Source organism: Staurois parvus, unplaced genomic scaffold, assembly GCF_062004578.1.
Source record: "Staurois parvus isolate SC_StPar_1 unplaced genomic scaffold, SC_StPar_1.0 ptg000592l, whole genome shotgun sequence".
Taxonomy (NCBI): domain Eukaryota; kingdom Metazoa; phylum Chordata; class Amphibia; order Anura; family Ranidae; genus Staurois; species Staurois parvus.
This window is the reverse complement of record NW_028318388.1, coordinates 164,377-192,239: the sequence shown is the minus strand read 5'-3', so window position 1 is coordinate 192,239 and position 27,863 is coordinate 164,377. Positions and strand designations below refer to the sequence as shown.

The 27,863-nt window shown below is 41.2% G+C and overlaps 1 protein-coding gene across 5 annotated transcripts in view; it reads right to left on the bottom strand.

Annotated features, from left to right (window-relative positions):
* LOC149449951 (polycystin-1-like) overlaps nt 1–27,863 on the bottom strand; it is a 123,105-nt gene that overhangs the window by 70,030 nt on the left and 25,212 nt on the right. For 3 of the 5 annotated variants that reach the window (XM_089692533.1, XM_089692534.1, XM_089692536.1), the window contains exons 7-17: nt 24,798–24,978; nt 24,086–24,276; nt 23,635–23,747; nt 21,482–21,629; nt 20,139–20,392; nt 18,958–19,713; nt 18,364–18,495; nt 8,530–8,702; nt 7,803–7,927; nt 3,029–4,306; nt 672–2,260 (exon numbers count right to left, since the gene is read on the bottom strand). In XM_089692533.1, coding sequence (XP_089548659.1) covers nt 672–2,260; nt 3,029–4,306; nt 7,803–7,927; nt 8,530–8,702; nt 18,364–18,495; nt 18,958–19,713; nt 20,139–20,392; nt 21,482–21,629; nt 23,635–23,747; nt 24,086–24,276; nt 24,798–24,978 — 4,940 coding nt within the window. Of the gene's footprint in view, nt 1–671; nt 4,307–7,802; nt 7,928–8,529; nt 8,703–18,363; nt 18,496–18,957; nt 19,714–20,138; nt 20,393–21,481; nt 21,630–23,634; nt 23,748–24,085; nt 24,277–24,797; nt 24,979–27,863 lie in introns of all 5 variants that reach the window. The other 2 variants (XM_089692532.1, XM_089692535.1) reach the window with 1 other exon arrangement.

Genomic DNA, 27,863 nt, shown 5'->3' with positions numbered 1-27,863 from the left:
GATCCATGTACAGGACAGAATGAATGGGGTCATGTATCATGAGATTTTGAGTGCAAACCTCCTTCCATCAGCAAGGGCATTGAAGATGAAACGTGGCTCGGTCTTCCAACATGACAATGATCCCAAACATACCGCCTGGGCAACGAAGGAGTGGCTTTGTAAGAAGCATTTCAAGGTCCTGGAGTGGCCTAACCAGTCTCCAGATCTCAACCCCATAGAAAACCTTTGGAGGGAGTTGAAAGTCCGTGTTGCCCAGTGACAGCCCCAAAACATCACTGCTCTAGAGGAGATCTGCATGGAGGAATGGGCCAACATACCAGCAACAGTGTGTGCCAACCTTGTGAAGACTTACAGGAAACATTTGACCTCTGTCATTGACAACAAAGGATATATAACAAAGTATTGAGATGAACTTTTGATATTGACCAAATACTTATTTTCCACCATAATTTGCAAATAAATTCTTTCCAAATCAGCCAATGTGATTGTCTGGATTTTTTTTCTCATTTTGTCTCTCATAGTTGAGGTCTACCTATGATGCCAATTACAGGCCTCTCTCATCTTTTTAAGTGGGAGAACTTGCACAATTGGTGGCTGACGAAATACTTTTTTGCCCCACTGTAAGTACCTATAATAAATAAATAAATAAATAAAGTTCATGGCTATCTCACCTTTTTCTCCAATGGTTCCACATTCCATTCATATTCCATATCTGTCTCTTTCTGTTTTTCATCCAGGTCAGGATCATAAGACTCTGTTCCATCCAAAGACAAGTCTATGTCTACTGAACAAATTAGTTTTGAGCCTCCTTTTATCTGAGCAATGAGAGAACTATGTCTGACTTGAAAAACATGTGTTGCATTAGTAGAAAGTGGTGTTCCTTCAAAAGTGATGGTGAACAGCAAGCAGTAAATCCCAATGCTAAGTGTGTGTCCAGGAATGGACAACAAAGTTTTGGATGTGTCCAGTTTTGGGACACTTAACAAGTCATTGAAGCAATCTGTCCCTTTATAAAGTCGCCATAGATATACCACCCTGTACTTTGTGCATCCTCTTAGATTCGCATTGATTTCAAAGTTACCACCAAAGGATCTGTACAAAAATGTTGGTGGTTCCAGTATCTGGACTTGGGGTTGTTCGCATGCCAGTGACCTAACACTTATTGTTGTCTGAGCATAGACTACACTCACCAGATTAAAAGCAGAAACACGAGTCACAAAATCCCCCTTGTGGTTGTAACAGTATTCAGCTGTAGTCTCCATACCTGTAATATTGTCATCATCACCGTCAAATGTCCAGAGAAAATGGAGGTCTGACCCATCATAGACAACAGCCAGAAAAGTGACACACTGGTTCAGGAAAACCTCTTTGCTGTTGCTCTGCAGGTAAACCTTAGTTACTGGTGATTGTATGATCACTGATGATGTAAAAGTGGAGAAACATGAGGCATTACTAACATTGAGAAGAACATGAAGCGTTCCAGCTTTAAGACAAGTGAATTCTATGGATTGACCCATAAAGGTAAACTCAGATTGTCCGATTTTTTGGAAGGTCCAATGAAAATTGGTGGCATATCCAGATTCCAGGGTGGCAGTTAAATTCATTGTTTGATTCACAGGCCAAGAAGATGGAAGACCTATTACCTTCAACCCTTTCATGCTCTCTGCAACTTGAATGCTATGGCTAAAATTTGCTCTGCTGACTTTATTATACGCTACAGCGAAAATATTAAATGTGCCAGAAAAGGGAAAATGAAAGAAACCACAGTTATTAATGACTGTCTGAGAGAGATTTAACTGAGGAACCATCAATGTGAAGGACACATTTGTGCCATGGTGAACAATGGGACAAATTCTCACTTCTTGCCCCATGCAGAAGAGATTTTTCTCTGTGCTGACCATAAACCCACTTACTGGATCCTGCACCAGCAATAAAATAGATGCGCTTGCATTGCTCACTGAGTTCCAGGCCCGAAGCCACAGCCAATACTGCCCAGGTTCTGTGAAGATATGTGACACATTTTGGGTATTGTATGTGAAATCTTTGTTCCCTCCAGACACTGTCCATTTCCATGTCAAATCTGTGCCATTTTCAACTGAACCACATAATAAAATCCTTTTGTGTGACACAACTGCTTGGGAATTATATTTTTCTTCAATACCAATGCTAAGGGTGGACAAAACTTCTTGCACAGTCAACATTGTTGACACGGTGGTTGAACTCAAAGCATTGGACACTGTAACTGTTATGTTCTTTAAACCTGGGGTAAGGAAATATAAAGTCACAGACTGATTTTGACTAGTTGGTATAGTTGAAGCTTTCCCAAAAAGCCAATTGTACTCAAGTTCACTACCAGATTTAACAAAAACAGTTACACTTACTGGATTTCCAAGAGCAACAAAGCTAGAAGGCTTCTGAATATAAATACCTCTTATTCTGTCTAAGATTTTGAGTTGAGTTTGAGCATATCCATCTCCCAAGGCATTCTCTACCCAAACCTCTGCCAAAATGGCTCCTAATTTAGTTGGGTGGAAAGAAACAGATGAATTGTTGCTTTCCCATGGCCCAGGCCACAACACCCAGCGGAATGTAAGGTTGGTGCCTTTTACTACATGAGCTGTGAGAGTGAGGGGTTCAGTAAGACCAGCATAACCAACCACACATGGGTTCTCTTGATATATGCCAACACCTTCAATTGGCTCCTGCACATCTATCATGATGAATGCTTCAGCAAAGCCCACTAAATTTTTTGCCTTCACGCTAACCCTATAGGTTCCTGGATCAGTGAATATATGGGAGAAATTTGAAGGTCCAGTCACATTTGGACAGGACGTACACATTGACCAGCAATATTGCACATTATCCCCACTAGACAAGCATGTAAAAAAAATGACCACTTGCTTAGTCTTTGCTACCACATGGTCAGCACTAAGACACAATTCTTTGATTGGAGCTTGCACATATACTGCAACAGAGGTTTTACTAAGGCTCACATTGTTATTTACCTGGACACCGACAGTTATGTTACCTGACATATGAAATGTGTGTGAGACATTTTGTCCAAAATCCACTTGGGAGGAATCTCCAAAATTCCAAAGGAAATGAGCAGAGACATCAGAGACGAGTGCAGTAAATTCTACCTCAACACCAGCTGAGATTACATCTCCACCATTATGTCTTATAGAAACCAATGTAATGGGCCTCTGAACAGTCACATAACACTGTGTCCTGTATTGGCTGACTTGGTTCCACACGGTCATTGTGACTATGTAGTGTCCTTCAAACTTGTAAGCCCATGTAGCCTCTGATAAGGAAGAATTGACAGGTAATATTCCAATGCCGAAATCCCATTGATACCAATAGAGGTGCGCTGGATCTGGCGGAAGTTGCACTGAAGCGTTAAAAAGGATTAACTGGGACACATTAGCAACTGAAGTTGATGCATTGATGGTAGCCAAAATGATCTGATCTTCTACTGTAATGATTTTGCTATAAATATCGCTGCCTTTCTGTCCACTCACCAATAGCTTCAGTGTATAATTACCAGCAGCAACATAGCTATGCCACACCTCAGCTTTTCCTTGCACCAGTATTGGTTGACTGTCATCTCCAAAGTCCCAGCGAAATTTCAGCAAGAAGGGTGGCCCTGTGAGACCTGCAGTAAGTTTGGTCTTCAAATGACTGGTGATAACATCTGGGAGGATGTTATTGACATGAATCGTGTAAATCTGAATAACAGTGGAACTACTTACATAGCTCAAAGAGTTTCTAGCAACTGCTGTAACAGTAAAATTGCCACATTGGGAGAATATATGGGTTACTGAAGGCTTTGACTGGTTAGAGTAAGTTATATTATCCCCCATATAGAAATCCCATATAACATTTGAGCCATGAGTTAATAAGCAGGTTATTATGCTTTCTGCTCCCAGTTCAGTTGGTCCATTGCTTAACACTTGCAGGCCTTCAATATTCTCTTCAATGGTCACCAGTAATGATCCTCTTATGTAGCTCTGTCCATTCATCACAGTGGCTGTGACATTGTATGTGCCAAGTGATTTGTAGATGTGTTGTATTTGAAAATCATCACTTTGGACAGAGTCAGATTCATCACCAAAATTCCAAGTGATGGTCACACCAAAGGAAGAAGGAAGACAAGCAGCAGAGAACAATGTAGATTTTTCCACTTCAAGAGTGGAATGGTCCACTTTCAGACTCAAGTTGGAGAGTCGATGGACAACTTTTATCTGTAAACTTCTTGGGATCTCAGAGCCACCAGTGTAAGCCTTTACAGTCACTTGATAATGACCTATAATGAACCAAAGTAATCATTAGACGTTAAATAAAATGTATAATCTTTTCCTATTTAAACATACAGTACATGTCATATTTGCTCATTACATATGCACTGGTCATATTTCCTCATTAAATATGCAAGTTCTGCTTACTACTTCCAGGAGTATACAATGCAAGGCTATAAGCTGTCCGATTTGTTGAAAACAATGCACCCCTTGTACCCCATATTTTATCTCACGAGTTTATTTATGTATTACAGTTATTTATATAGCATTGACAATTGACACTGTCACTTTGCCCATGCATACAGCAAACCTCCCCAGACATATATACTTACCCAGTCAAGGTTCCTTACAACCTACATTTGGCAGCGTCGCAGTATATCGAATGGCATTGGAGCTTGGACAAGGTAATGATGTCATGGAACCTTCCATCCCCCCAGGGGTGGACTGACAGCTCATGGGGCCACCAGGGCAATAAGAGATAATGGGGCTCCCTGTGTCTCAGTCTACACTCACTCTACACTGGGCAGCACAGTGGCTAAATGGTTAGCACTTCCGCCTGGCAGTACTAGGGTCACTGGTCCGAATCCAACCCATAGCACCTCTTGCCTGGAGTTAGCATGTTCTCACTGTGCCTGCGTGGGTTTCCTCCGGGTATTTCGGTTTCCTCCCACATTCAAAAGACATGCTTGTAGGTTAATTGGATCCTGTCTAAATTGACCCTAGTATATGTATGTATGAATGTGAGTTAGGGACCTTAGATTGTACACCCCTTGAGGGTTAGGCACTGATGTGAATGTACAATATATATGTAAAGCACTGCGTAAATTGACGGCGCTATATAAGTACCTGAAATAAATAATAACAACAATAACAACACCCCACCTACATATTGCAGCTCAGCTGCATAGAAAGGGCATTAGAAAATTAAAAAATAATAAAATGTTGTGGCACACCCCCCCCTCCATCCATACCAAGCCCTTCGGGTTTGGTATGGGTTTTGAGGGGAACCCGCACACCAAATTCTTTCTAAAAATGCAGTGGTTTTCACTACTAAAATACCGCATGACTTGATAAAATAACTTATGTGGTATTTTAGTAGCGTTTTTTTGTGAATTCAAACATTTTTTAAATGCTATGCGGTATCCTACTGCATACTCAGATGCGGTAGGATACTGTTTAGTGAATTGTGCCCAGTGAGCCTCTCACTGGGCCCCCTACTGACCCCGAGCTCTCAGGCAATGCCGGAATTCCTGCTTGGTCAGTCCACCCCTGCATCCCCCCACCCCCCAGTGTTGAGGCCAGGTGGTTTGCAGCTCAGTCCCAAACATTGTCACATTGGGGAGATCACATGCTCCCTTATACCCAAATACCATAGCTAGGTACAGTGGGGATCGAAAGTTTGGGCACCCCAGCTAAAAATTTGTATTAATGGGCATAAAGAAGCCAAGAAAAGATGGAAAAATCTCCAAAAGGCATCAAATTACAGATTAGACATTCTTATAATATGTCAACAAAAGTTAGTTTTTATTTCCATCATTTACACTTTCAAAATAACAGAAAACAAAAAAATGGCATCTGCAAAAGTTTGGGCACCCTGAAGAATTTATAGCATGCACTGCCCCCTTTGCAAAGCTGAGACCTGCCAGTGTCATGGATTGTTCTCAATCATCGTCTGGGAAGACCAGGTGATGTCAATCTCAAAGGTTTTAAATGCCCAGACTCATCTGACCTTGCCCCAACAATCAGCACCATGGGTTCTTCTAAGAAGTTGTCTAGAAAACTGAAACTGAAAATAGTTGATGCTCACAAAGCTGGAGAAGGCTATAAGAAGATAGCAAAACGTTTTCAGATGTCAATATCCTCTGTTCGGAATGTAATTAAGAAATGGCAGTCATCAGGAACAGTGGAAGTTAAAGCAAGATCTGGAAGACCAAGAAAAATATCAGACAGAACAGCTCGCAGGATTGTGAGAAAAACAATTCAAAACCCACGTTTGACTGCACGATCCCTCCAGAAAGATCTGGCAGACACTGGAGTTGTGGTACACTATTCCACTATAAAGAGATACTTATACAAGAGATACTTATACAAGATACAAATATGGTCTTCATGGAAGAGTCATCAGAAGAAAACCTCTTCTACGTCCTCACCACAAAAATCATCGTTTGAACTTTGCAAGTGAACATATAGACAAGCCTGATGCATTTTGGAAACAAGTTCTGTGGACCGATAAGGTTAAAATTGAACTTTTTGGCCAGAATGAGCAAAGTTACGTTTGGAGAAGAAGGGGCACAGAATTTAATGAAAAGAACCTCTGTCCAACTGTTAAGCATGGGGTTGAATCAATCATGCTTTGGGGTTGTGTTGCAGCCAGTGGCACAGGGAACATCTCACGAGTAGAAGGAAAAATGGATTCAATAAAATTTCAGCAAATTTTGGATGGTAACTTGATGCCATCTGTGAAAAAGCTGAAGTTAAAGAGAGGATGGCTTCTACAAATGGATAATGATCCTAAACACACCTCAAAACCCACGGGTGATTACATCAAGAGGCGTAAACTGAAGGTTTTGCCATGGCCTTCACAATCTCCTGACCTCAACATAATTGAAAATCTATGGATAGACCTTAAAAGAGCAGTGCGTGACAGACAGCCCAGAAATCTCAAAGAACTGGAAGACTTTTGTAAGGAAGAATGGGCAAGGATACCTCAAACAAGAATTGAAAGACTCTTGGCTGGCTACAAAAAGCGTTTACAAGCTGTGATACTTGCCAAAGGGGGCAGTACAAGATATTAACTCTGCAGGGTGCCCAAACTTTTGCAGACGCCATTTTTTTGTTTTCTGTTATTTTGAAAGTGTAAATGATGGAAATAAAATCTAACTTTTGTTGACATATTATAAGAATGTCTAATCTGTAATTTGATGCCTTTTGGAGATTTTTTCCATCTTTCCTTGGCTTCTTTATGCACATTAATACAAATTTTTAGCTGGGGTTCCCAAACTTTCGATCCCCACTGTAAGTACACATCGTGGGGGGAAGGACTATGTGCAGAAACTGCCCTTTTAGGGAAAAGTGACAGTGTTCCCCTATCTAGTTGATAATCCTAAACACTCTACATTTATAACAATCGTAAAACATGGAGAAGCAGCAAGTCTTGGAGACAGAAAAGTAAACAGTAAGACAAAATCTTCCTAAAGTGAGGAAAATTCTCCTTTAGACAGTTGCCACTGGAACAAAAATCCCTATTGGAAGATTTCTTCTCTATTCCTGTTCTGGTGACAACTGAAAAACTTTGCATATTTTTGTTGCATTGACAATGGTCAACAAGAGAAAAAATAAAGGGTAAATCCCTACAAGTGAGGATAAAGACAGCAATTAAATATAATAGATTAAATCTAACCCTTCCATACATTATCTAAAATAAATAAATACATTCTGCCTTTAGATACACTTTAAGTTGTAAGTACCAATCCACAGCACACTATTTTTACATCAACCACTTACCTTCATTGGCATATACATGGCGTTCCGTGTCATTCAAAGTGACCTGGATCTCTTTAGAGTGCAGCTTGTCATAAGGAGCACACAAACTTTTGTTTAGCAGTGGACTGCCATCTCCGAAATCCCAGCTGTAGAGATACAATAACTGAAAAATTTGGAAAAGTTTCTCGAACAAATTTCATAAAAGTGAATGTGGTTTTTGTTTAGGAAACGTTCATTTCAGAATTAATTTCTAAAAGCAAGCACGGTTTTGAAGTACTTTTAACTACATCTACCTAGCTTATGCTGTTATCAGTTGCATTGTTTTCAGCTCTCTGTGAGGACCCCCAAAGCTCTCCCCTCTATTTTACGGACAAAAGAAAAGGAGGAAGTTATTGTAGTCCTGTTCTACATACAGTACAGTGAGAGAGCATTGTCACCCTTGTCAGTGGGTTACTGGCAGGATCAACAGGGAAATACCAAGGATTGTAAGCGCAGGGCCCTCTGATTCCTTAAATTGAATTGTAACTGTAATGTCTGCCATCATTTTGTCTGAAAAAAAAGTCTGAAAAAATAAAATGAACACAGTCGCCACATCTTCAGCCACCAGTAAACTGCATTATACTACATTTTTGTTCTTGGGGTTTTAGGTATACTATAAGTCTATTAACCTTTACTGTCCATTCAGAAATCACTCTGCTGAAAGTAAGAGACTATCAACATTATCAAGACAACATTATCGGAAAGTCACCTTATGGTCACATCAGACGATCTTTGCACCTGTATCCTAAATAATATTGTCTGAGACTCAGAGGCCAGCAGCACTGTCGAGGAAATAAAGAGTTCAGCTTCCAGCAGTGGTAAATCTCCTACTTGTAGAAGCCTCTCCTCTTCCTGGGAGCTGATAGGGTTCTGAGCAACGAGCTGAAAAAGAATACAGATATCAGATACAGGCATTCATTAGTGTACAGCAGTGGGTGCCAAACTGTGGCCCGTGGCTGGATGCAACCCTTTGCTTGCCTTTATCCAACCCATGGGACGCTGTTCTTACAAATGATATGGGGCAATATTACTTTCATTGCTACAGGCAGTTTTCTATCCACTGAAACCAACAATGAAGCGCTATTCCCCCTACTGATACCAGCAATGAGGCGCCATTCCCCCCACTGATGCCAACAATGAGGCGCCATTCCTCCCACTGATACCAACAATGAGGTGTCATTCCTACCACTGACACCAGCAATGGTATGAATGATTATGTGCTATCCCATCTACTGACACCAATGATGGGGACTATTCTTCCCACTAATACCAACAATGGGGCACTATCCCTCCTACTTACCACAGGCACAATTTTATTTTTTTACTCCCACAGACTACCAAGACTAAGGCATTTCCTACTCCCACGGGCCACAGTCCTGCCCTCCAAAAGTCTGAAGGACAGTAAACTGGCCATTTGTTAAAAAGTTTGGAGACCCCTGATATAGAGGATAAAAAATGACAGGCTGCCTGGATATATGATAGTTGAAAGTGCCTGCTGTTTGCTTGAGTGAAGATGGACAGGTATCATCTCCCATTCTACTCAGAGATATTTGCCAATGTGTTGTCTACAGTATGTGCCTTTGCTGCCTGTCCATGTGCCAGGACAACTGACAGCAGCTTTAGGGCAAGGAGGGGGGTTATTGGGTTCTTCTGGGTTATACTAGGCACCATGGATGGGGTCACTTGCCCTGCATACGAGATACCTTTGAGTGTCATGCTCATCAATGTCCCGGGACTGCTGTCAGGGACATTCAACCTTAAGGTGGTCCTCCAACTTTGAGATGGCCCTCCAACTTAGAAAGGACTCCAGTTAACTCTTTGATCCCATGACAAGGCACACATTGAGTGTAATTATTTGCAGTTAGGAAGGACACGCTGAGTCAATGCCCATTTCACCCGTCCAGCGTATCTCTGTCACCTCACTCGCAGTGACAGAATAGTGTTCCACCAGACACCTAGTAGAGACTTCATGCATGCTCTTTGTCTTCTTTCTCTCGCCTGTACCTGGCGCCAAGGCCGAGGTCCTCCATGACGCTGATCTGCTTACATTGTTATGGGAGATGGACTGCTAGGGGAGGGAGTCCCAGAGGAAACCCCCTCACTACCTACAACAGGCTGCTTGTACTGGTTACTAGACTTCTATTACCCTAAGCAACTGCTTGCTTTACTCTGCACCAGGTTAAGCTGAAGACTAGTTGCTCCAGCATACCTGCACAGGTTGAGAGTCCATTAATGGCAGAGTCCATGATGGTGGTATCCATAACGTAGGTGTCTTCACCATTGCAGATTAACCCCCCCCCCGATAGGAACTCATGAGCTTCATCTCTGAGCAGGCTCTCTGAGACCCAAACCCCCGGCCCCTGTCGCTTTTAGAAGACCAAAGAACAAGTGGATTGGATCCAAAAAGCCCACAAACCTAAACCGGGAATGGTAGCAAAAGACCTTACCCCCTCCTCCTTGGCTGGTGCAGCCATACTAACTAACCTGCAGTAGGTAACCTGCCTACAAGCTAATAAACCATACAGTCAGGTCCATAAATATTGGGACATCGACACAATTCTAACATTTTTGGCTCTGTACACCACCACAATGGATTTGAAATGAAACAATCAAGATGTGCTTTAACTGCAGACTGTCAGCTTTAATTTGAGGGTATTTACATCCAAATCAGGTGAACGGTGTAGGAATTACAACAGTTTACATATGTGCCTCCCACTTGTTAAGGGACCAAAAGTAATGGGACAGAATAATAATCATAAATGAAACTTTCACTCCTTGGGGGAGGAACCTGAACATGGCGGCGCTGGAGAGCATGCGATAGGAGCTCTCCGACGGGACTCCTCCGTCCAGACCCTCCCCAGCTACCCCGTACGGAAAGAGGCATGAGCGGCCGAAGAGGTACCTGGAGAGCGGGGTAACTGACGGCAGAGTGGATCCCTGGTGCGGAGACAGAGAGGAGCTGTTGTTGCAGGCTAGGTCTACCCGGCAGCCCGGACAACGGCAAGTGAGAGAGCCGGGAAGCCGGGTTGCCGAGGTGACAGGAGGATGGCGGGACCATGTGACCAGCCGCAAAGGAGTGTTGGGAAAGGAGAAAGCCAGCTGGCGTCTCACAAGAGGTAGGGAGAGACAAGGCGGCTTCTCCGAGTGCCCCCCTTGCTGAGCCTGCACCGGAGGGGGGAAAGGAAAAAATAACTGCTGATCCAGGAACCAAAAATACCCCAAGAGGAGAAGAAATAAGAGGGGGAAAAGTAAAAGGAAAGGACCCTGTGGAATCCCCACGCAATCTAAGTGGAACTACAGACAGGAAGCTGGAGCCAGACCGAGGAGAAGGAGGGGTGAGCTGGGTGAGTGGAAGCTGCTGAAAACTGAAAAATTGTCTCCTTCGTATTTACTTGTTGCATGTGACACAACAAAATAGAAAACAAAAGAGAAGAGAAAGGAGGGGATTCCCAGGGTATCTGGAAAGAGAGACTAACTTAGTAATTAAAGCAGGAAAACTAGAGGACAAACTAACAGGCAAAAAGGGGACCCTATTACAGAAGTATACTATTTAATAGCATATGGAATAAAAGAATCCTAAAGAAGACATGAAGAATAAGAGCATTAAAGGAAGTGGTCTTAAAGGATCCCAATCAGGAACAATTAAAAAATATACATCGCAGGGAAATATAACCCCAGAAAGACCACAAAGTATAAACGGGAAAAGAGAAGGGGATACCAGTCTGGAAAAAAGCCCTAGATTATCATTGGGCTTGGATGTCACTAACCAGCAGATATCAGAAATAGTGGATGGGAGAGAAATGGAAAGTGACCTACAAGCACCAAATAAAAAAGAGATGGCAGAAATGTTTGAGGCCTTAGAAAAGATAATAAAAAATGAAATGGCAACTATACGGAAGGATCTGGGGCAGGTGCTGACAAGAGTGGAGGAAATGGAAGGAAAAATAAAACATCAGGCCCAGAATATATCTCAATTGGAGGAAAAAGTAAAAAATATGGAGAAAACGCAAATAAAGCTGCTGTATAAATTGGAAGTACAAGAAAATAGGGACAGGAAGAACAACCTAAGGCTGAGAGGAATCCCAGAGACTATAGAAGGGGAAATATTACAAAAAGAAATATGTAAAATTTTCAATTCCATATTGAATAGAGCTGCGTCAGAGGTGATTAAAACAGATGGTGTTTGGAGAAAAGGAAAGTTTCAAAGTGGCGGGAAGGAAAATCCAAGAGATGTTATAGTCCAATTACATAGATATGGAGATAGTGAAGAGATCTGGAGGAAGATTAAAGGAAAAAAAATGATTAAATATGGAGAAATGGATATTCAGATCTTTGCAGACCTTGGACCAGAAACTTTGTGGAGAAAAAGAACTTTGAAACCACTGACAGAGCAGATGAGAAAAAAGAAGGTCCTCTATAGATGGGGAACCCCAATTTGTCTGATTGGGTGGAAAAATGGGATAACAGCCTACCTGAGATTCCCAGAAGATATGAGAGACTTTTGTGAAAAACTTGAGTTGCAGAGGATGGAGATCCTTGGATGGGAAGAAGAAAATAAAGGAGGAGAAGCAAGACAAAAGAAATGGCAGACTGTTAGAGGGAGAAAGTAGAATTAATTACTGTCCAAATAGAGATTTTCCTGAGATTTTCCCTAGGGGTAAAACTGCGGATTGTTAAAAGTAAAGAAAGAAATGAGATTACGGACGGGAACAGCTGGGGAGGAGGGTGAAGGAGGAGGAGCTGTCCATGGACAGAGTTCAAACCCCAAAAATAATCAACAGTGGTTCTTAGAACCACAAATGATTAGTAGGTACATTAGATGCCTAGTGGTGGGGAGGGAGGGGTAGAGGGAAAGGGGGGAGGGAGGGGACGAGAGTTGGGTGGGAGGGAGGGAGGGGAGGAGGTATTGGGTCAATACTCTGCATGACAGAAGGGATAAAGAGGAAGAGGCAATCTGGAAGAGAGATGGAGTTAATTGGGAATGATGGAAGAAATACAGTTTATAACCTATAATGTGAACGGGTTGAGTTGTCCAGGGAAGAGATTTAGGTTGTTTAATGAGTTACATCATAGGGCTACGTCAGTGGTATTTTTACAGGAGACGCATTTTGAGATAGAGGTAAACGTGAAATTGAAATCCAAACACTACCCAACATGGTACTATGCAGATTCTCCAATTAAAAGAGCAAAAGGGGTTGCAATAGGTTTTGCAAAGAATATGAAATTTGAGCTGGAGGATAGAAGAACCGACCCTGAGGGGAGGTTTTTATTCTTAAAAGGTAGACTCCAGGGGATTGAGTGTACTTTAGCCAATATATACTGCCCTAATAAAAACCCGGAGATGTATATGAAGGTTCTGCTGAAAAAATTAATGGAATTTAAAACAGGGCGCCTGATAGTAGCTGGAGACCTAAATTTCTGTATGGACCCACAAAAGGATAATACCTCTTCTGTGCAAAGAGAGGGGAGTAGGTCTCTGAGAGCTCTGAAAAAAGTGATGCATGAATATCAACTAGTGGACACTTGGAGAATAAAGCATATGAAAGACAGAGACTATACCTTCTTCTCTAATGCACATGAGATATACTCGAGATTAGATTACATCTTAATAGACCATCAACTTATAGATCATCTGGTTAAAATTGACATAGAGACAAGGACGTTCTCGGACCATGCCCCGGTTGTAATGAAAATGGGATGGGGAAGAAGGTGGACGGGAGGATTGGGGTGGAGGTTAAATGAGGGTCTTCTTCTGGATGAGGATGTAGTTCAGAAAATTGAGAAAGAGATTAAGGTATACTTTAAGGAGAACGAAACAGAGGAAGTATCGATAGCTACAGTCTGGGAAAGCCATAAGGTATTCACAAGAGGAATCTTGATTGCGGCAGGAGCAAGGAAGAAAAAGGAAAGAAGAGAGAGGGTCAGTGGGCTCTTAAAAGAAATATTGGACTTGGAGCAGATCCATAAGAAGAAAATAACAAAAGATACGAGACAGAGGCTATCGGATAAAAAAGATGAGCTAGAGAGGTTGATGGATGAGGAGAAGAGAAGAGTATACAACAGGGTTTTGAACGAAAGATATAGATGGGGAGACAGACCAGGAAGATATTTAATGAGAGCTTTGAATAAAAAGAAAAATAGGAACTATATAGAAAAGATAAAAAGTTCAAAGGGGGAGTTGGTCCACTCAAATAAAGAGATTATTAAAGAGTTTACGGAGTATTACAAAAAGTTATATAATATTAGCCCCCAAGGCCCCCTAAAAGAAGCCCAAGAGGGAATTAATGAAAAAAAGATGACATACTTAAAAAATGCGGGATTACCAAAACTAAGTGAAGCACAGTTGAACTCCCTAGATGCAGAAATCTCCCAGGAAGAAATTAAAATAGCATTAAGAAGCACGGGGGGGGGGGGGAAAGCCCAGGCCCGGATGGATATACAGTTAAGTACTATAAGAAATTTAGTGAAGTACAGCTACCCAAGTTGGAGAAATATATGAATGCTCTGGGAGGTGGGATGGAAGTGAGGAGAGAATCCCTACAGGCCCATGTAGTACTTATTCACAAGGAGGGAAAAGATCCATCTCAGTGCTCCAGCTATTGACCTATCTCATTATTGAACGTTGACACTAAACTGTATGCAAAGGTGTTAGCAAACAGGTTGAGGGATCTGATGCCTGAATGGACCCATGGAGACCAGGTGGGCTTTGTACCGGGGAGAGAAGGTAGAGATAACGGCTTGAGAACCCTGATGCTTATTCAGAAAAGTAGAAAAGGGAAAGCCCCGGTGGTGCTCTTGTCAATTGATGCAGAAAAGGCATTTGATAGAGTGGACTGGGGCTTTATGATGGACAACTTAAAAGTGCTGGGGATAGGTGATAGAATGCGAGAGTGGATAAGTAAATTATATAGGGAGCCTACTGCAATTATCACGGTAAATGGGGAGAGATCAGAACCCATCGGAATGTCTAATGGTACAAGACAGGGCTGTCCACTGTCCCCTCTGCTATATGTATTGTCACTCGAACCTCTGTTGTCAATAATAAGAAATAGTGGATCGGTAAAGGGAATTCAGATAGAATCCATAGAACATAGAGTAGCGGCCTTTGCGGACGACTTATTGTTCTATGTGGGGAATCCCCGAATAACTCTCCCAAATATAATGAAGATTCTGAAGGAGTATGGTGAACTATCAAATTTAAAAATTAATCCAACGAAAACAGAGATCCTGAATATTAATATACCAAAGAATAAAAAAGAAAACTACAAAAAGAATTCCCCTTTATATGGAGAGAAAAAGAGATAAAATACCTAGGAATAAAACTCACTGCCTCATCTAAGCATTTGTATAGATTAAACTATATCTCTTTGATAAATGAGATCAGAGAAGATTTAAAAAGACTAGAAGGAGGAAATCCATCCTGGATAGGACGTATAAATCTAGTCAAAATGGTAATTATGCCTAAAATATTGTATAGATTTCAAATGGTACCAATTAAAATTCCAGAAGCCTTCTTTAAGATAATGAAAAAAATGTTAACAAGATATATTTGTAAGAATAAAAAACCTAGAATAGCATATGAAACATTGAGTAGGACTAAAGAGAAAGGGGGATTGGGTCTACCAGATGTCAAGAGATACTATAAAGCAGTGGTTTTGGCAAGAATATATGACTGGACATTTAACCATAAGGGGAAAAGTTGGGTAACAATTGAAAATGATCTTAGTGGCAATAGATTGAGTCAGATGATATGGGTTCCACCACAGTTTAGGGGAATTAAAGAAAGCACAAGTATCTACACTTTAAATGTCTTTAGGGTATGGGACAATTTACACAAGAACAAGAAATGGGAATTTAATTCTATATTAATGCCTCTCACAAATACTGAGTACTTCCCCCCGGGAAAGAATAAGATATCAGGGAGATGGTTTAGAAAGGAGGATACACAATTGAGAGATGTTTTGGTGGAGGGAGAATTGAGATCACTTACAGAGTTAATAGAGAAGAAGGGAGATATTTTTATTAGAATAGATGAGTGGAAATATCATCAATTGAAAAGTTTTATTGGAAATCTACCGAAACCCCTGAGAATAAAACAGGAGTGGAATATGTTTGAAAGGTTGTTAGAGGCACGAAGGGATGGGAAGCACGGTATCTCAAAAGTGTATAGAATACTCACAGAATTAGACACAAACACAAAGTTAATTTTTATGACAAAATGGGAAAGGGATATGGGAGTTGGGTTTGATGAAGATAGACAGAGAAAGATGTTTAGATTGATACACGATAATGTTAGTGTGAGAGAGGTTGAGGTTAATTATAAGTGTGTGACACGATGGCACATTACACCGAGTATAGAGCACAAGATGAATGGGGAAAACTCAAATATGTGTTGGAGAGGATGTGAAGAGATAGGCACGGTGTTTCACATATGGTGGGAATGTCCGAAAATCCAGGCTTTTTGGAAGATAATAGTTAAATTAATTGAAGAAATAACTGAAATTGACATAGGATTAGACCCAACGACGTGCCTCCTACACAATGTGGAGACATCTGTAAATAAATATAAAGATTCAGGTATTTGGTACTTCTTGAATGCGGCGAAAGGGTTGATACCCAAGTTTTGGCGGAAAGCTGAGGTACCGAAGGAGTTAGACTGGATTAATAGAGTAAACCAGATAGGTAGAATGGAAAGATCATACCATATGCAAGAAGATAGGATGGGAGTTTATTCCAGGAGATGGGAAAAGTGGGAAAGAGCAGGATTGAAAGAGAAATATAGGAAGATATGAACTAGGATGTTAGCAAAAAAAATTAATAAGCCTCAAGAGATTAGAAAGGGTTAGAGTCTGCAGAGGGGGAGGAGGGGGGAGGAGGGGCGGGAGGGGGGGGGTAGTGGGACGGGAAGGAAAAGAGTTTTTAGTAAGGGAAAGGTAGAAATGTTAATGAAAGGTAGAAATGAAAATGTTAATTGTCTACTTGTATGAGAATTATTTCCCTTTTTGGGTTTTTGTATTAAAAAAAAATTAAAAAAAATGAAACTTTCACTTTTTAATACTTGGTTGCAAATCCTTTGCAGTCAATTACAGCCTGAAGTCTGGAATGCATAGACATCACCAGACGCTGGGTTTCATCCCTGGTGATGCTCTGCCAGGCCTCTAGTGCAACTGTCTTCAGTTCCTGCTTTTTCTTGGGGCATTTTCCCTTCAGTTTTGTCTTCAGCAAGTGAAATGCATGCTCAATCGGATTCAGGTCAGGTGATTGACTTGGCCATTGCAGAACATTCTACTTCTTTCCCTTTGGTTGCTTTTGCAGTCTGCTTTGGGTCATTGTCCATCTGCACTGTGAAGCGCCGTCCAATGAGTTGTGAAGCATTTGGCTGAATATGAGCAGATAATATTCTCGAAACACTTCACAATTCATCCAGCTGCTTTTGTCAGCAGTCACATCATCAATAAATACAAGAGAACCAGTTCCATTGGCAGCCATACATGTCCACTCCATGACACTACCACCACCATGCTTCACTGATGAGGTTGTATGCTTAGGATCATGAGCAGTTCCTTTCCTTCTCCATACTCTTCTCTTCCCATCACTCTGGTACAAGTTGATCTCGGTCTCATCTGTCCATAGGATGTTGTTCCAGAACTGTGAAGGCTTTTTTACATGTCGTTTGGCAAACTCTAATCTGGCCTTCCTGTTTTTGAGGCTCACCAATGGTTTCCATCTTGTGGTGAACCCTCTGTATTCACTCTGGTGAAGTCTTCTCTTGATTGTTGACTTTGACACACATACACCTACCTCCTGGAGAGTGTTCTTGATCTGGCCAACTGTTGTGAAGGGTGTTTTCTTCACCAGGGAAAGAATTCTTCGGTCATCCACCACAGTTGTTTTCCGTGGTCTTCCGGGTCTTTTGGTGTTGCTGAGCTCACCGGTGCATTCCTTCTTTATAAGAATGTTCCCAACAGTTGTTTTGGCCACTCCTAATGTTTTTGCTATCTCTCTGATGGGTTTGTTTTGTTTTTTCAGCCTAATGATGGCTTGCTTCAGTGATAGTGACAGCTCTTTGGATCTCATCTTGAGAGTTGACAGCAACAGATTCCAAATGCAAATAGCACACTTGAAATGAACTATGGACCTTTTATTTGCTCATTGTAATTGGGATAATGAGGGAATAACACACACCTGGCCATGGAACAGCTGAGAAGCCAATTGTCCCATTACTTTTGGTCCCTTAACAAGTGGGAGGCACATATGCAAACTGTTGTAATTCCTACACTGTTCACCTGATGTGGATGTAAATACCCTCAAATTAAATCTGACAGTCTGTAGTTAAAGCACATCTTGTTCGTTTCATTTCAAATCCATTGTGGTGGTGTATAGAGCCAAAAATGTTAGAATTGTGTCGGTGTCCCAATATTTATGGACCTGACTGTAAATACTGGGTTTTGTGAGATTTGCATCCCTGTATCCCTATCACACAACACACCTGAAGATGTTTAGGTTGAATGTACTGTAAAATAAACAATCAGCATGGACTTACTTTAAGCTTATAGACACCTGGAGTCCTGAATGTCACCATGTAGTTTGTACCCCTATATGAGAATCCTTCATTGTTATCCATGGTCCATGTGTATGTGACAGATGACCCTCGCGTCACTTCGGCTGAGAAGATCTGAGAAAGAGTAGTCAGGTTGACAAATGCTACCTTTTACATCCAAAACTGTAATTTAAACTGAATGTAATTAAAACTCGAATAGTGGGTCTGAAATCATTGTGAAATCGGTCAGTATGCATGCAGACATTTAAATATTAGATTCCAGCAGAGTCATGGATAGATGCCAGAGAACACCCCAAGGTTTGAATATGTGGATCTGCTTTCTGAAAACAGTACAGTGCAACTTTCTCTGTTCACCAAACCATCAATCATATTTAAACTTCCAAGATGGGTTTGAATATGACTAGTGACTGCGAGGAACTTTTGAGCACCAAGACTACCTATTTTGAATAACTAACAAGTGAACAAAAGGACATGGATTGGACTGGTGCACTATAGGATGGGGAAAATTTGGTGAAGACTGTATGTTAATGCTTTAGAGTACAAAAATAGCCAGAAAATATGAACATTAGCACTTACCCGTGTCTGATTGAGCTTAACATGATCTGGTCCATCAGAGTGAATTCTGAGTCCTTGAATGGCATCATGTGACTGGATTGGCATGGTGAGATTTAAAGAACTGACCTCGTTGGTCACCAAGATGGTCAGTCTAGTAGTTTGTGGATGGTCGAGACTAATCCACATCCAAGCAACACCAACATTTAATGAAAGCGTGGTGAAAAAAGGTATTTTTGAGGAAATGTCTAAAGGACATTTCTGCTGCAGCACTGACTCTCCACTTTGTGTCAGTGTTGACCACTGAACATGAGCTGGACTGGAGCTCTTAGCACTGATGACCACAAGGGTTGGATGATGAGTGACTACATGCAAGCAATCAGTTCCTAGTGTTGGGTATATAATCTTCAAGTCACTGACAGGACTCAGAACTGTAATATCACAGCTTGTTACCGTTGAGCTAACTCCATTGCTCAAGGCAGCGCTGACTATGTATGTCCCTTCTTCCTGAAAACTGCTTAACAGAGAGGAAACTACTAGGCTACGTAACTCTGATCCATAGATGACACGAAGGTCACACACTACATCATCAACCCAGGTGGCAAAATCTAGCAGAAAAGATTCTTCCAGCCATCCCTGATGTGTCATGGTGGCATAGGTTTGCCTCCAGGGTGAATCTGGACTGGATTTGCAGCGAACAAAAGACTCTTGGTTTCCATTGTGCTGTATGGAAAGTATATCATCTGGATGCACAAAGTGAGACAAGTGGGACAACTGGACCTGAAAGAGAAGTATCAACATAAACATCATAATTAACTTCAGACTGCTTGTAAAGTAAGTCATGCAGTCAACATTAACAGGCAAAGCAACTATAGCAAAACTAGAGGGGGTGAAGATGGTGCAGCTGCTCCTAAGCACTTTATTGATAGGACTTTAAAAAGGTATTTAATTTGCATTGCTTTTGATATGCCTGGGGTCCTCCTATAAAGTTATAGCTAAATAATATTGCCAATATGATCCCTCCATTTCATATTACCATACATGCGTTGTTTCATTTTGGTTTATTTATAAAACATGGGTGAATTTAAATATGTTTCAGTGGCAGCCTTCATATTTCCTTTAGGAAAGGTTCACTTTAACTAGGCAAATCCTGTAATACCTGCTGCTTCATATATACAGTAAATGTAATTAAAACATAATCTTACTTGTATGTTTCGTTCCTTTGTGTTGGGACCGAGCTGCAACAGCACATCAGCAACTGGTGAATATGAGGGAGGAATACCTGAGTATCGGGGTGGATGTGGGTAATGTGAGGAGGTATAAGTGCTGCAAGGATGGTTGAGTTTCAGGCAAGACTCACTAAGTGGACACCACTGCCTTCCATTAGGACAGTCACCAGTTGTGTTACACAGAGGCTGTGGGTTACATGTAGCAAAAGGAGACCAAAGCGGTACACAGCCTATAAAAGAAAGTTCACAAACTAATTCATAATTTGCTGGAAAGTTTAAATTGGCAGTAAATAAATTAAACCTATTCAACAGAAGCGAGAAAGCAGTAAACTGCAAAGATGACTGACCATAATGGGGAATCCAACCTGTCCAGGTTGCCTAAAGACTGGCTTCTTGTAACAGACAGAAAACAAATTGTGACAGGGGAGTAGTGATAAGGAGTTCTGTATGGGACATATGATAAATCCTTCATAGGAAAAGACATCTGCTAACATACTCCATAGTTGCGCACCTCATCTAACCTTCTCCACAGGTGGGCACGTCTTCTACCTTCTTTCATAGGTGGGCACATCCTCTTACCTTCCCCATAGGGGAAGACATCTGCTAACCTCCACCATAGACATGACCATCTGCTCACTTCCTCCATAGGCCGGGTAAATAAGATAACCTCCACCATAGGTAGGGACATCTGCAACCTACTCCATATGTGGACACATCTTCTAGCTTCCTTCATTGGAGGGCACATCTTCTATCTTTCTTCATAGGTGGGCACATCCTCTAAACTACTCCATAGGCAAAGACATCTGCTAACCTCCACCATAGATATGGAAATCTTCTAACTTCCTCCATAAGCTGGGAAATAAGCTAACTTCCACCATAGGCAGGAACATCTGCTAGTCTTCACCATAGCCACGGGCATCTTCTTACCTTCTACAAGGCAGGGACACCTGTTAACCTCCACTATAGTCAACAGACATTTGCTAAAATTTTCACCATAGACATGGACATCTACTAACCTCCATAGGCAGGGACATCTGCTAACCTGCTCCATATCCAGGGACATCTGCTGACCTTATCCATAGGCAAATACATCTACTAAACTTTACCTTAGTCAAGGACATCTGCAAACCATCTTTATAAGTGGAGCATCTGCTAAGCTCTTCCAGAGACAGGGACATCTATCAACCTCCTCCATATTCTGGGACACCTGCTAACCTCATCCATAAGAGGAGGCCAGAATTTATAATAGGCAACATAGAACTAGATTATTGCTGTAGAGGCTATCTACAAGCCAGTCTTCTTACATAATCCTGATTTACCTGGTGGGATCAAATGCTGTTCTGGACTGCAGAATGGGCGCAGAATCTGGATTCGAACCAAGAGTTCATGCTGTACAGACTGAATCCCTAAATCCAAGGCTAGCAGTGAGCCAGAGTGGCTAAACCACAGACCAGGAAAAACCATGATCTACAGTGGGAAAATAAGAGAGACAGAGTGTGAAAAACACAAAACAAAATTTGGTTTCTGTAAAGATGAACTAAGAAAGCAGAAATTATTTCACATATCATATATAAAAAGAGTAGAGATGCTAATGATTCCTTGCAACAGTTCATAATGTTCCAGGCCCATCAGAACAGGGGAGCCAATAACAGACTTGTAGCCACTGGTAATGCAACCTGATGGCCACTGTTCTAAAACAGCAAATTTCAACTCTGTGCACATTAATGATACCCAGTGGCCCCTTTACAGGAAGCCTCTTTAGAATAGTAATGTGCTGTGACAAGTTCTCTTTAAAGAGAAATGTAGGGCCTATTAGGACCCTAATATCTCTCCTGCACTGTTGAACAGAATAAGCAAACAAAATCCTCACACCACTCCTTACCTGGCCATTACCAGTTGGGATCTGACTGCTTTGAACTCAGAAACGATCAGAGCTTCCAGGTTCAGTGACTGAAGAGAGGTTTGGGAAATGGCTGAACGGGAAATGGGGAATGGCAGCAGTAAGGACTTTTAAAAGTGATCAGCCATTTTTACAAGCATCCAAACTGTTTCTACAATATAGCCAAGAGTATGCAGTTTAATTTTATAAGCAATGTTTTAGTCCTCTGAATGCCATGGCACGTAGGAAATGTAATAGGCAGCTAAAGGGTAAAGCAAAACTGTGATGAGGACATGGAGATTCAAAAATGTACATATTCTTAACAAACAGTAAAAGCACTGTTAAAGCAAACGCTCACCGACCCAATTTGCAGCCAAAACTTCTCAGTTTAGCTTTCACTTTTTGTAAATGTAGCTCCCCTCTGTCAGCAGTACTAGCCTTCTAGCCCTCTAATCTCTGATGGTAACATTCAGTAGGTGCACAGGAGGAGTGAAAAGTGCAGCGTTTGGAGGCTGGAGTTTAACAACTTCACTGCTTGGATTGTGAGATTTGAGAATGAATTGCTTCACAGTTTCTGCAAGTACAGAGGTTATTGAAGGCCTGATTTAAAGCGTATATATTATCATCTGAGAATATGTGTGTATATGAATGTCCATAGTCTGGTTACAGTTTTATTTTGAAGAACTAATCTGGGCAAGTGAAACCAATCAGTGAGTTACTCCATTCTACTAGGCCGCAGCACACAATATTGATGCATTTCCGGTACATTTTCTGGTTGGCATGCACCAGTGAGACATGATCATTAAAAATAGGCACCAAAATTATGGAACCACAGTGCAACCACAGTGTGTTTTTGATGCATTTTGGTGCGTATTCCATTCATTTCAATGGGAAGCTGCATGGTGTGGTTTTGAAAAGTGCACCAAAGATGTGGCATGCTGGACTTTTAAAAATGCACCACACCTGCAGTACAGAGGTGTGAATACTTTTTTTGTGTTTTTAGCAAGGTAAAAACACAGCAAAAATGCATCAGTGTGAAAGGGCACTTAGCAAATTCAATCAATTCATCCCAATCTATATAGTTCTATATAGTCCATGTCTGACACAAACATAGCATCTCACAGGGGCATTAGGAGGGCAATAGAAGGAGTGTACTTCTTCATCTTCTCTCTGCTTCCTGCATTACTAATGATGCTCACACATCAAACCTGTGGCTCTGAAAAACATTTTAATTATGTTTTTTTTTGTTTTGTTTTTTAAACAAAACTTTCTGTATGTGAGAGGCAGTAAGGAGGGTGCTCCAGCATATCCAGCCGGTGCGTTCCAGGATCACCAAATTATTGACATACTCCTATATGCATTACGGGGCCCATATAAACTATAATTAAAATACTGGATCCAGGTGTGTTTGGAGCAAATTATGGACGCATCTAAATGCTATTTAGGCCTAAAGGCTCTATTTTTAATTTTAAACACAAACCCCGTGATCCTGTAAAGATCACTATTTCTGGATATTTTATATTGCTTTTAGTAATATTAAAGATAAATGTTCCAGAAATAAAATAAACTCAAAAAGGGAAAATTGACACTTACCTCAATATCATTTTGTGGTCTAGTATCTGAATGAGATAATGTGGCGTTCTCTGTGTACACATCATCAAATATGGGAACACCTACTAGGTACACAGGAGCATCAGGAAGATGTACTGAAAAAGATAAGCACATGTATGCCGGGTGAAATCTTGGTGAAGTTGGCAATGTGTACCGCACACAGAAATAAATTATAGCTCAGTTTTTATTATACCTTACTGCTGCAAGAGGTTAAATAAAAATGTGGATTTTTATGTGAGAACTATAAATTTGCAATTAATTCCTTTAAATATATAATTTGTCTATAAAAGAATCAGATCACTTTTCATAGACGCCATCTTTCTGCAAAAAGTTGAAAGGAAGGATTAGAACATTATCTGTTAGTTCTGAATCCAGCAATGAACATGTATGATCGGTCTATGAAGAATTATTTTCAGTAGTATAAAATACGGACCTCCTGCCCGGCATTCACAGATAGAAGGTGCTTTCTCTAGGCAAGGGCTCCTTTGATAATCCTCCTCTGGTAGCAATGACAGACGCAGGCAATCCTCCTGTATTTTGTGAACACTAGAGTCTGGTTCAGTCAGCAGTCTCCGATTCGCTTTTTTCAGGGTCTGTGAAATATTCACCCATACTGGAAAATTACTAAGACAGAAAGAAACAGAGAACAGCAACCAGAGAGTAAGTAGGAATCAATAGAAGAAAAAACAACCTAAAGTAAACCCAACCTTTCCTATTCCTGATATGTGCCTGCTGTACCATGTGCTTGTATGAAGAAGTCTCCTGTTCTCTTTGTATTGCTTCATTTGTGTGAAATCCCTGGGGTTCCTGCCAGTCCCTCTGATTTCCTATTAAAAACTGACCACACTAGGTAGGATGGCACAGCGTGGTCAATCAAGATAGAACCAGGGGCAGACTGACCATTTGGAAACTCAGGCACTGCCCAAGGGCCCGGGGTCAGTAGGGGGGCCCATGAGATGCCCCTGGTACCTTTATCATATGCTTTTTTGAGTTTGGGCAAGGACACAGGGGCCCCATGATCCCCTATTGCCCGGGGGCCCCATGAGTTGTCAGTCCACCCCTGGATAGGACATAATTTTTTGCATTGACAGCTATGTGCCAAAAACTACCAGTGCTGATGGTGTAAACTAACATATTGTGTTTACCTTCTGAAAGACTCCTGGATGAAGCTGAGCTGATCAGCAGAGGTTATGTATGCAAGGTCCCCTCCAGGTATTAATTTGCAACGACTACGAGCATCTGACAATGATTCCTTCACTTGATTTAGCCAATAGCAGCGCAGATTTTCATGAAAAACTCTGCCTCCTCGGGGACAGGAGGAATCATCTGGAAAAAGGTTCAATGAAAGCTATTAGATGCTTACAGCACCACAAATGTGCAGTCCCTCCAAAAAGGAAAAACATATATGTTGTAGATGTCCATGAGAGACAGAAGATATACACTTTCCAGGCACTTCATTAGGTACGCCTTGCTAGTGTCAAACAAATCTCCCCCACACCATTACACCACCACCACCCACCTGAACCATTGATACAAGGCAGGATGGATCCATGTTTTCATGTTGTTTATGCCAAATTCTGACCCTCCCATCTGAATGTTGCAGCAACCAGTCTACCCATTCTCCTCTGAGCTCTGATATCAACAAGGCATTTTAGTCCACACAACTGCCACTCAATGGATATTTTCTATTTTTTGGACCATTCTCTGTGAACCCTAGAGATAGTTGTGTGTGAAAATCCCAGTGGATCAGCAGTTTTTTATATACTCAAACCACCCTGTCTGTCACCAACTACCAAGGCATGTTCAAAGTCTCTTAAATCCCCTTTCTTCCCCATTCTTATGCTCAGTTAGAACTTCAGCAAGTCATCTTCATCACATCTGCATGCCGAAATGCATTGAGTTGCTGCCATGTGATTGGCTGATTAGCTGTTACCAAGCAATTGAGCAGTTGTACCTAATAAAGTGGCAGGTGAGTTTATGGGGTAGTCCAGCCCTTCCCCAACATCTTTCAACACATGTGACATCATCCTTAAGTAGAATTACCCTGTAAATCTGAAAACTGTCCGCTGTAAATGGGCAAAGTGACACGGTCTCTTTAATCTGTCAAAAATAAATATGCTTTACTAAGAATTGGTAAACAGTTAGTAGGTAAGTCATTAAAAAAATGGCAGACTCTCTAGTACCTGTGGGATCTCTGTGGAAACTGGAAATCACTGTAGTAGTCCCACTACTAAAGTAATTGCTGTTAACTTTTGGGTCCTGTGCCGAGCAGCTGCCCTGCCACATAGTGAACACAGGAGGTCACTCACTTAGTACAGGCAACTTTCAGGAAACACTTTGCATTTTCTCAATAAATACAAAATGTTTTTTGATTGGACAAAGTAGAGATCATGACATTACCACACTACATCATTCAATCAGAGAGCACTTTGCATTCACAGAAAAAATGCAAAGTCTTTTTTGAATGCTGCGTGGAACCTGGAAGCTAGTGGAGATCACTGCAGAAGCAGTTCTTACTACAGTTATTTCTAGCTTTCACGGGATCCCAAAGATATGGCACATACAGTTGTGTTCAAAATAATAGCAGTGTGTTGAAAAAAGTGAATAAAGCTCACAATCCTTCTAATAGTTCTTATTTCCATCCACACAAATGCATTGGGAACACGACACATTCTATTCCAAATCAAAACATGAAGAAAAATATATCAAATTTGTGTTGTTCTTCTAAAAAAATTGAAGAAAAGTGAATATTAGTCTGTTCAAAAAAAATAGCAGTTTTCGTATTCTTCTTTACAAACTCAAACATTCACTATATAAACTGAGAAATGTTTGAAGATTTTGCTTTCCTTTGAATCACTTAATTAATATTTAGTTGTATTACCACTGTTTCTGAACACGCCCCTTTCAATGAGTGATTCAATTACACAGAATCAGCAGCATGCATGTCATGACTGTTGGGTCTGTTGGATTTCTATTACTCTACTACACCTGCTAGTAAATTATTTGTCATGTAGAAATATCATGTCTACCAAAAACAGTGATTGATCCGGTTAGTGATGTCTGACTGCTATTATTTTAACACAACTGTACATAAGTACACTGGACCAAGATGGATCAGTACAACTATATAAAAATTGCCATATCTGAACTTCAGTTTTAAAGGTTCTATGTAACTTACAGTTGTGACCAAAATTATTCAACCCCCACTGAAATTGAGTGTTTTGGCCAGTTTGACATTGCTTTTGATCATTCAGTCATCTTGCTTACATTTACATTAAAGAGGCACTTGTAGGTCAGACAAATATAACATAACAGTTATAATGAAATAACCACAAATGTCTTTTCTGTGCTCACAGCATTATCAGTTTTATTCAACCCCCAAGTGACATTCAATCTTAGTACTTAGTACAGCATCCTTTTACAGTTATAACAGCTTTTAAACGTGAAGCATAGCTTGACACAAGTGTCTTGCAGCGATCTACGGGTATCTTCGCCCATTCTTCATGGGCAAAGGCCTCCAGTTCAGTCACATTCTTAGGCTTGCGCACTGCAACTGCTTTCTTTAAGTCCCACCAGAGGTTCTCAATCGGATTTAAGTCTGGTGACTGCGATGGCCACTCCAAAATGTTCCAGCCTTTCCTCTGCAACCATGCTCTAGTGGACTTGGAGGTATGCTTGGGATCATTGTCCTGTTGAAAGGTCCAACGTCTCCCAAGCCTCAGGTGTGTGACGGACTGCATCACGTTTCCATCCAATATCTCCTGGTACTGAAGAGAATTCATGGTACCTTGCACACGCTGAAGCTTCCCTGTACCTGCAGAAGCAAAACAGCCCCAAAGCATGATTGACCCTCCACCATGCTTCACAGTAGGCAAGGTGTTCTTTTCATCATAGGCCTTGTTCTTCCTCCTCCAAACATAGCGTTGATCCATGGGCCCAAACAGTTCTAATTTTGTTTCATCAGTCCACAGAACACTATCCCACAACTTTTGTGGTTTGTCCACATGGCTTTTGGCATACTGCAGTCGACTCTTCTTATTCTTTGGAGACAGCAAGGGGGTACGCCTGGGAGTTCTGGCACGGAGGCCTTCATTACGCAGTGTGCGTCTTATTGTCTGGGCTGAAACTTCTGTACCCACATCTGACAAATCTTTTCTCAGTTCCTCAGCAGTCACACGGGGACTTCTCTCCACTCTACGCTTCAGGTAGCG